The 10,410-nt window shown below is 39.5% G+C and overlaps 1 protein-coding gene across 2 annotated transcripts in view; it reads left to right on the top strand.

Moving 5' to 3' along the window:
• The window catches only part of ap3b1a (adaptor related protein complex 3 subunit beta 1a), a 64,192-nt gene that overhangs the window by 16,679 nt on the left and 37,103 nt on the right, over positions 1-10,410 (top strand). For both annotated transcript variants that reach the window (XM_032539275.1, XM_032539276.1), the window contains exons 6-15: positions 430-496; positions 5,300-5,482; positions 6,355-6,510; positions 7,424-7,521; positions 7,665-7,719; positions 7,807-7,878; positions 8,371-8,433; positions 8,573-8,705; positions 8,813-8,922; positions 9,079-9,255. In XM_032539275.1, the coding sequence (XP_032395166.1) occupies positions 430-496; positions 5,300-5,482; positions 6,355-6,510; positions 7,424-7,521; positions 7,665-7,719; positions 7,807-7,878; positions 8,371-8,433; positions 8,573-8,705; positions 8,813-8,922; positions 9,079-9,255 (1,114 nt within the window). The remainder of the gene's footprint in view (positions 1-429; positions 497-5,299; positions 5,483-6,354; positions 6,511-7,423; positions 7,522-7,664; positions 7,720-7,806; positions 7,879-8,370; positions 8,434-8,572; positions 8,706-8,812; positions 8,923-9,078; positions 9,256-10,410) is intronic.

Raw genomic sequence — 10,410 nt, 5'->3', positions numbered from 1 at the left:
TTTTTGTTTTCTGTTATTTTGAAAGTAGAAATGATGGAAATAAAATCTAACTTTTTGTGACATATAATATGAATGTATAATCTGTCATTTTATCCCTTTTTGGAGATTTTTCCATCTTTTCTTGGCTTCCCTATGCACATTAATTTTTACGTGGAGTGCCCAAACTTTCGAACCCCACTGTATGTATTGTTTTCTATAGACTAATTTACTGAGTATTATTTAGGGGCAGTGAATATGAGTACTGGTCTGTCACAGTCTAGATCAGAGAATACAACATGCTCATTGACAGTTGTCCTGACACACAGGCACCTATGTATTCTGAGCACACAGAGAGGGACATAATGTAATTTGTAAGTCTATCAAGTTTTCATGTTATGTGAATAATTGCCATTCCTTAGTTGACAATTTGTCCCTCTCTATTGTCTTCAGCATGGATCCAGACCAGAAAGAGCAGCTGATCGAAGTGATAGAGAAACTATTGAAAGACAAAAGCACAGTAAGTACAGGCTGAGCAGTGGGTGCTATACACTTTTTATTTCCCTAATGTTGGAGAATGCAGACCACTGGAGGGCGCCCCAGTCTAGCGATTCTTCTCTTAGCTCTCCATCCCACAGCTCATTCGGCAATGCCATGGTTTGTTAACACCCACTTAAACCCACACATCTTCAGATGCTCCTTGTTAAGTGTCCATTTGGAAGGAATTTTTGCACTGATGCTAGTGTCAGCTTAATTTTCTCAAAGGCCAACTTCTTCTCTTTTTTTCCCCCCACAATGGACCGTAAATGAGTTGGATTCTCAGATTCTGTGTTTAGGCCAGTCACAGACACAACGCAGGCAGCCCATTAGAAGTCAGCAGGCAGCACATTCATTTGAGGGGTCACAGTGAATACTAAGGGTGTTTAAATGCCAATTTCAAATATGTAGATGTTTGCTACAGAATGCACTGTTTTTTTGTAATTATGTATTCATAGTTTATACCTATTATTATACAAACAAAGCAGCTTAGGCCAAGGGGGGATGGAAAGCCATGCACCAGATGTATAGCATATTTAGCCCCAGACGCTAACAAAGACAGATGACTTCTCCCCTGTTGGAGCCCACATTGTGAGGCTGGGGACAGAGAGAGAGGGCACTGTCATCACAGAGAGCCACGAGCACTATCAGTCGGTGATAAATGGTGAAAAACCCAAACATAGTGAATATTTAATAGCTATTAAGCAATGCATTTTTATATGCTAGGCTGATACCATGTTGCATATGAAAGTCCCACAATGATGGTCAGCGTCAGTAATGTCAGAGCCCCTTTATTTCTGTTTCTTTATTGCTTGGAATACTTCTATGTAGGGATGGCCTGGAGTTGAACCAGTGCTGTCATGTAACATAAAGGGGAACATCACAGATTTTACACATGAAGGTCAGTTATCTAGTCATGAGAAGTTCCGCACTGCCTGGGAAAGCATGTCTTCTGTAGCTCTGCAGGAGTTTTGTCAAGACTGAGAGAGTAACCCCCATGAGGGTTATTCTCAGCTTGGGTTTTGAGACTACACGTTTTAAACACAAAGCCATGTGGAGTGTCAAGTTTGCAAGACGTGTACATTTACCAAGCAGGTATGAAAAGATGCTATTGGTTACACTTCATACTGTGAACCTTTGCACAATTCTTTGACAATATCTTGATACATTCCTGCACAAAACATCTCAGTTCATTCATTTTAAAACAAATTGTGAAGAGTCTACTTGGCAATAAACCCGATTCTGATGGGAAATGTAAAATATTCACATTTGAGAAGTTGTCACTGAGTTTTTGCCATTTTTGTGAATTATTATTATTATTATTATTATTATTATTATTATTATTAATATTAATAATAATAATTCATTTTTCTTCTGAATTATCCCTCCAGCTCTATTGAAATTAGATTGTTCCTTTGAATTGACATTCGCAGTAGTATATAGTGCTAGTTCTATTAAGGTTATCGGCATCTTTAGGTTTGTAACACAGTTTTAACATATTGACTGTTAATTAATTTAATGGCAAATAATTGAATTCAAGGTAATTTAAGGTAAATGCTATGTAGCTGATGTCAGTATGCTGCCTGAAGAAGAAGGAAACATTTGGTTATTGTTCCAGTCTGTGTCATCCTGACATTTACCTTTTACAGGTGTGCCTGTTTGGTTAAATGGCTGTGACACATGGGGGGTGGGGGGCTGCTTATAGGCACCATGCTTTAAAGAGAAAATGGGAAGGCCCGATGACAGAGACAACATAGGGGTTTGTGCAGCTGTTTTACCGTGATGGATCTATTATCCAGCCATTACAAGATAAATGATCGATCCCTCCCACCAGCCCACCCCCTGCACCTTCTGCAAAATTGAAATGAGAACAGAAAGGAGCGGCAGGGAGGGGTACTATGATCAGGGGCTAGGTGAGATGCCCATTAATTTAAGAGAAAAAGGAGGGAGGAGGAAGAGAGCAGGAGAGGAGCGAGCAAAGGGAGGATAGGCCGACCCCACACCGGGCCATCAATCAAAAAGGCGCACGTTGTCTCTGGCGTGATGACCCAGCACTCTCTGCCTCTCTGGCATCCTAATTAGAATTCATAGCAAAATAGATGCAAGGAAACGGTTTGGGCCCTTCATAATTTTATAGGAAATTTATTGTTATTAGAAGAACCATTTGCTTAGTGTGATTTTTCCATTACCGGCTTGTCACGCAGGGTAGATAATATGGTCGAGGAGGGGGAGGAGGTGTATGAACTCCATAGATTGGGGTGTCAGTTTTGTTGATGGTGCATGTAGTTTACCTTGGAGCTGTGTCTAATGGGGGAAGTTGGTTGAGAATGCACAAAGCCTTGCAGCAGGATCCACATGCTCAGAAACGAAGCTGCCTGTAATAGCCTTAGAGACAGGGGACGCCTTGGGAGAATACCAGGGGAGTAAAAACGCACACCAATATATGCTGAATATATAGATATTCTAATTGACTACTGTGAGTAGGTATATCTATACTAGAATATGTTGGCAGAGATATTAACTGAAAAGCCCAGCTGTGCTTCAAGCTGTTGTGAAGCTACTTTAACATAGATATGTACAAGCCTTGTTTTTCCGTCAATGTGAACAGTTTTCATTGGAACGATTTTCTTTTAGTCCTATTGATCTCCTTTGTATTGGGTTAGGGTCCGAAATCTCAGAGACAGATGTCTTTAAAACCCAGGTAAATGCAAACAAAACCACCTAAAGTGCTAGGTACCAATGAACCTTTTGCACAGGATTTTGACTTGTCATTGTAGGAAGAATCCAGGTATAACTAATGATATTTCAGTAATGTCAGCTCTGCTGCATTTTGATGTTTGAGTAATAATGTATGCATAGCACTATTGGAGTGTACTGTATGTATCTTTAAGGTCAAAAAGTCTATAGGGTGAAACTTGCTGCTTTTTGTGTGTAATTTGGCTGAATTTAGCATTTGCATTTTTACTCAAATCAATTGAAAACAATATTGAATATGGCTCTCTACCACAAATTAGGTAAACTTGCTCAGTAGAGTGATTATATATGAATTTAAATTGAAGAAAGTGTCACACACACATTATGCTTTTAAACTTGCTTGTAAACCAAATATTACAAAAAGCACGAGTTGTGCTCGAGTTGGTTTCTCTCAGATTAATCCACATATTTACCAAAACTGTATACAGTTTAAATTCTAAAGATATATTGCACTAGTTTTCCCTAAAACCGTATTTATCCTGCTGTAGATAAATCAGAAAAATAAAGAAGACTGATAGATCCCGCTTCAGAATAGTGTGATATTTGCACTGATCATGGCATATGTCATCACAGAAAGCTACTGATGTCTGCAGAGACATGCCAGCGCACATGATTGCAAATCTCAAATTCAGGCAATACCTACAAATATATAAATACTTGTTTTTGATTATAAATAGCTGTCAAGACAATATACAATCGGAGACCAGTTTATTAGGTACAGCTACAGTAACTAAAACTTATAAAGTCCAACACAACAACAAATTTTCCATTCATGAAGCTTATAATAGTTCAGTATTTGTTAGAACTTTTTTAAAGAGGTGTTTGGAGGCTACATTTTTTGCTGCTGTTGAACTGTGTTGCATTATATAGAGAGGTGTTTCTGTCATTTAGCCTGCCCTCGTTGATATATATGGGTTGGACATAATATTAGCAATACCTCAGTATGATGCAACATCATTTAGCTGTCTCTAAAATGTTCATACAGTTGAGTCAACACTTCTCTAAAACTCTGACTGTTACGTATGAACATGCATTTTCATGCATGACTGTCGCTAGCTTTATCATGTAATTACCCTCGCTTGATCTACTTGCAAGTGTCTTTCCTCGAATGTAACTAGGGTTTCTGTGGGTCCCTCAATAAATCTAACTTCATACATTAGTGTGATACCATTCAATTTAGTTGTTTGATCTTCCAGTGATCCATTCGTCAGGATTGGTGTTTGAATGTCAGAAAAACTAATCACCACTCAGATTTAAGGTCCAGATTTCTCAGAGAATCTACAGAAAGCAGCCATGCACACACAATTTATTACATACACACACGTGCGCACACACAATCTATGCATGCTCATGACAATACTGATGGGTAAATGTACTGGGTTCCCACAGGGCCACCAGGGGCCAGAAGGCTTTAATTGGGAAGACTAGATTCTGCTCCCTTTCTCTCCTTCTTCAGCCTCGCCTGCCCATGATAATGCTATTTGCATATTAATATGCTGCCATGTCACTCACTCAGTCTCATAGTCAGTCAGTGAGCCAGCAGCCTCCCTTTCTCTGTAAATTGAACATCAAATGAGTTTTGTATCCGAGAAAAAATATATAATTTAGGGAAGTAATATGAGTTACGCACACATTGATGGATGTCTTGCACAGCGTTGTGCAAAATAAATGAGTTAAAACTTTAAGATGAAACCTTTTCCTCCTAATCATCAACTAACTACTTGGAGGCTAAACTGTGTGTATTGTAATCAAAGTGGTAAATTGGCATTGTGTTTTTTTTGACCAGGGTCATAACTATTAACCAGTTTGTAATTTCTCTTGAGTCTGTTTTACTTTATTACAGCTTTTAGCAAAAGATAAAGTATTTGTTCAATTTGTCCAACAAAACAGCCCCATATTCTTACATCTTTCATTGACTTGAATGTTACTATTGGACAGAAAAAAAAAAGAATAATAAACATCAGCATTTCCCTCATGACTTGGCTTCTCTCTTTTCCATTCTTCCTCTACTTCCCTTCATTCTTTTCTGTAGCTGGTGGCCGGCAGTGTGGTGCTGGCTTTTGAGGAAGTGTGTCCAGATCGCATTGACCTGATCCATAAGAACTACAGAAAGCTGTGTAACCTGTTGGTGGATGTGGAGGAGTGGGGCCAGGTGGTCATCATCTCCATGCTGACGCGCTATGCCAGGACGCAGTTCACCAGTCCCTGGAAAGAGGTGAGGCACTCATCGCGCTGAGGGCGGAAACCAGTGGGAATCCACATCGGAAAGTGGCAATTCGTCATACTTACTTATGTTTTGCTTTGTAGGCATGTTTGGTAGTACGAAGGCTGTTGTGTGATATAGTAGCAATCCCTGGTTATTCTAACTACTCATTCAGTTGGAAGACTCTTCATATCCCGTGCTCATGTGCACCAGAGGAAGAGACCTACCAAACACATTCAACGTGAAAGCCTTACAGTATAACACTTATCTTCTGGGAATTTGAAATTTGCCCTCTCTGTATAAATAATGTTTTATGAGTGCAACTGCCTGATCTTAATGGACAAGTCTGGTGATACTTTATGATTTAAGAAATCCAATGAAAAAAACAAAACCCGCGATGATTATATCCACTAACAATTATTGTGTGTGAGCCTTGAAAATAAAACAATATGGTATGTTCTTGACCCATTATTGTAAGTTTACATGTTCAGCAGGAAGAAAGAGTCTGACCAACACATTGTTGGTTTTGGTCGTTTCATGGGATTTGTTGACAGTAAGAAAGATATATTGAATAACACCAGCCTTATCCTTTTTAAAAGTTTAATTCTAAACATTTTCAAAATGAGAAAGAAAACGTTTTTGTGTTTACAATTCAGGGATTGTAGATTGTAAAATTGTAGTTAAAAGCTCTTCTATACAAGAGAGGTCTAGAGTGTTTTTGAGGCACTGAAAAACTATGTACCTATCTTTCTATATTTAAACACTACCAATATAAAATATTTAAAAGCTCTGGGTGTCACTCAATGTGCTGAGTCCAATGAATACAGTGATAAATCCACTGAAAACATAATGGATAAGTGTCATATATTGTGTTTATGTTTCAGGGTGCCACGTTCGATGAGAACAATGAGAAGGCGTTCTATGAATCTGACTCTGAGGAGAAAAAAGACCAGATGGAGGCCCAACCTTACATCATGGATCCAGATCACAGGCTGCTGCTCAGGAACACCAAACCTCTACTGCAGAGCAGGAACACTGCTGTGAGTTAGCTGGACACTTAAACACAGACATATATACCGCCATTTTCAAGCCATTAAAAATAGGGTGTGCAAATGCACGTGCTGCTTTTTAACCTGTCAAGATATCTAAACATTGATCTAGGTGTTTGAGTGCCTGTATTTACTGCTTGTATTTCACCTTTTGTCTTGGAGATAGAAGCTGCACTAGTGCTGCTGTAACCCGGTATGGACGTACACACAGAAATGCATTTCAGGATACCTTTTCTTACACAAATAAAACACGCACACCTGGACACACAAAATACAATAACACACACACACTATACCTGCCATAGTGCACCCCACAAGATAAAAAAAGATGAAAGACAACGTGAGTGCAGATCTCCATCACCCAGGAGTCTCAAGGTCTCTGTCGCTGTGTAGCAGTGGGAGGAAAAATGCTCCCAAATGAAAATGTTGATTAAAATGTAACATGCTGTGTCTTTACACGCGACAACACAGTGACATCTTCCATCTTCATAGACGCCTGAACCCTTTCATTCTGTCTGCAACGATGGACACACGTCCGCCTGCTATTTAAAGTTCTGCTGAAAAATTACCTCTATAGAGTTGAGTCATGAGTGCTTTTGTAGAGCACTAAGAAATGCATGTCAAGGAATTTTATTTTAGATTGGGTACTCAGGTGGTAATGTACTGTTGGTGGTGTAATAATAATTATAATATTATTAATAATCATAGAGCCCTGTTAAAAATTGAAAAAAAGATTAAATCAAGGAACAGTAACATAGAAAAGTAGATTCTGGAAAGTGGTTGGAAATTAAAAGCAACAACACAAAGCAAGCAAAGACTTTAGAAGAGAGTCTATCAAATGTTTTAAGAGGGATTAAAATGCACAGATATTTCAATAAGTTCCGTCTGTGTTGGTGTGTTTTAGGTGGTGATGTCTGTCGCTCAGCTCTATTGGCATTTGGCCCCTAAGCATGAAGTCAACATTGTCACCAAATCACTGGTTCGACTACTAAGAAGCCACAGGTAATGCAAAAAAATACATACTGCCTTCTTTTGAGTTAGCTGTGATGAATGACTAACCATCTTCTTTCCACACAGAGTCCCCTGTTTGTCTGCGTCCATGTTGTTGATGTCTGAATATATTATTTTCTTTCCTTTGTGCACAGAGAGGTGCAGTACATTGTGCTTCAGAATATTGCCACAATGTCCATTCAGAGGAAGGTAAGTCTGCTTGTGAGCAGCAGAACAATAATGGTGTCTAGAGTCATTGACACAGGTGGCCTGATAACACGCTTTATCTTCAAACAGGGGATGTTTGAGCCCTTCATGAAGAGTTTCTACGTGAGATCTACAGATGCCACACACATTAAAACACTGAAGGTAGCTGCTAGTTTATTTTGTGCATTATATTGTACTTCATTATGGGCTCAAATGAGGGCAAATAAGTCTTTGAGCTTGTGGAACAGTGTTCAATTTGTGGTTATTGTTATTCTTTTCAAACATGTAAAAACAAATCTGCAGGAGATATTGACATTTGCGAGTGTGTAGAAAACATTAGTAAAATAAAATACAATGAGGTTACAGAAAGACAAAGAATTGCTTTAATGAACATCTGACACGCATACACACATTTAAGTTAAAAGTACAAATTTTTGGTTCTGCTTTTCACTGTGAAAGTAGGACCAAAAAATGTATTTCTTTCTCTACAAGTTGTTCTTTTCTACAACTGCAAACGTAAATTTCTCCCACAGTTTTGTCTACGGTACAAAGGGCTTATTGCATAACCAAAGGCTTTAAAATTATTTCTTTTAAAAAAACAATCTGTCAAACTCTATAATACTTCAACCAACTTCTCCCTTATGATTCTTGTAGTTGGAGATCCTAACCAACTTGGCCAATGAAGCCAACATCTCCACTATTCTGAGGGAATTTCAGGTTTGTGTTTTGTTTATCGTTGATTACCAGTATTTGACATCAACAGGTAAGGGTTACTTTGAGATTCGGGGTATTACACTTCCTATGTGACTTTTAAACTGCTTCTACGCTTTACGGTCCTTGTCCTGTGGTTTTTCAGACCTATGTGAAGAGCCAGGACAAGGCGTTTGCAGCCGCCACCATTCAGGCCATCGGCAGGTGTGCCACCAACATCTCTGAGGTGACAGACACTTGTCTCAGCGGCCTGGTGCTGCTGCTTTCCAACAGAGACGGTAAAATGCCTTCATTGATTACAGATGTCTGAGTGTTTACCTTCCTCGGTACGTTATGGTGCTGTGACTGCCCGCTTCTGTGAGAACATGCTGTATTGTCGTTGCAGAGACTGTAGTGGCCGAGAGTGTGGTGGTGATTAAGAAGTTGCTTCAGACTCAGCCCACTCAGCATAGTGAGATCATCAAACACATGGCCAAACTCTTCGACAACATCACTGTACGTTTCATCATTGTATTACTCGTACTGTTGATCCATTTGTATTTGATCAACATGAGAGTTTAGACGGGAACAAATTAATAGGGGTCAATGTGACAAACTGTACTCTTGAGTAACTGCTGCTCTTTCTCTTGGATTTGTCACCGAAACTTGCAGGTCTCCATGGCCCGAGCTAGCATCCTGTGGCTGATGGGAGAGTACTGTGAGAGGGTGCCAAAAATTGCCCCTGATGTACTCCGTAAGATGGCAAAGACTTTCACAGCAGAGGAGGACATTGTCAAGCTGCAGACAGTCAACCTAGCAGCCAAACTCTACCTGACCAACTCAAAGCAGGTACAACATTAACTACCAGGTGCCAGGAGACTTTTATTGTGTTGACCTGAACATGGAGCAAATATGGTCCTGCAGTAATGCTCCTGGTTTCTGATATTAAAAAAGGGATGAATCAGATTCCTGTTCTCTAAATGTGGATGTCGTCCTTTTACATTTTTTATTACACAAGACACAGCGTTATCACCCTGTAATTGAACACTTCTGCAAGTCGGAGCTAAATGCTCAGTTTAAATATAAAGCTGTGAATGAGACAGCTTTAAGGTAATGGAGCATCTCCTAACACAGCTTGGTGTCTCCAGGCCCATTCAGTGAGATGGGGTGATCTTGGCCTCTGAGCTGGGTTTATGAGCCCAGACGCTGCCTCCTCAAATGAGCACATCATTACACCTCTTGCTCCTCGTAATGTGTTGAGGAGGATAGAGAAGGAGAGACAAAGACAATTCAGAAAAGGATTTGGGTTAAAATTCAGCTTTCAAAGCATCTTTGTTTTTATGTCTACCTAAATAATACATGTCAGTGCAAGTGCTCTTTCATATTGTTTTTTGGGGGGAGTAGGAAGGAATAGTTCAACATTTTGGGAAATGTGCTAATTTCTCGTATTTTGCCAATATCTTAATTAAAAGATTGATACCACTCATGTATGTTCCTGAACTACAGAGCTGGAGCCAGGACACAGTTGAAAGACTGGAAACAGATGGAAAAAGGCTGGCTCCATCCAAAGTTAAAAAGCAAACCAACCAACACCCCAAAAGCTGTACAACAAACATGTTATATGTTGTTTGTTTAATAAAAAAAAAAAAGAGTCATGTAGAAATGTCTAGTTGTGGTTTTACGGGGACTTGCGTGCTGCGGCTTCTTTGCACACAGTGAGCGGTGGCATTGACTTGGTGTTTAATTGGCGTGCAGACATTATGGTTACAATGGTCAAAAGAAAACAAATAAGTGTCTTTCCTTTAATATAATGTCTATCTATTCCTTTTTAATGGCTTTTTCCTATGCTCTGCTGAAGCATAAACCACCAATCTTTACTCACAAATGCCTACCTTTATCCGTGTCTGCTGTCTTGCATGTCACCTTATTTTCCTCCTCCAATCTCCTCCCCCACCACACCCACACCCACACCCACACACCCACACACACACACACACACACACA

The sequence above is a fragment of the Etheostoma spectabile genome, chromosome 16 (genome assembly GCF_008692095.1).
Source record: "Etheostoma spectabile isolate EspeVRDwgs_2016 chromosome 16, UIUC_Espe_1.0, whole genome shotgun sequence".
Classification (NCBI taxonomy): domain Eukaryota; kingdom Metazoa; phylum Chordata; class Actinopteri; order Perciformes; family Percidae; genus Etheostoma; species Etheostoma spectabile.
The sequence above is the reverse complement of the archived record's forward strand: the minus strand, read 5'-3'. Positions and strand labels throughout refer to the sequence as shown.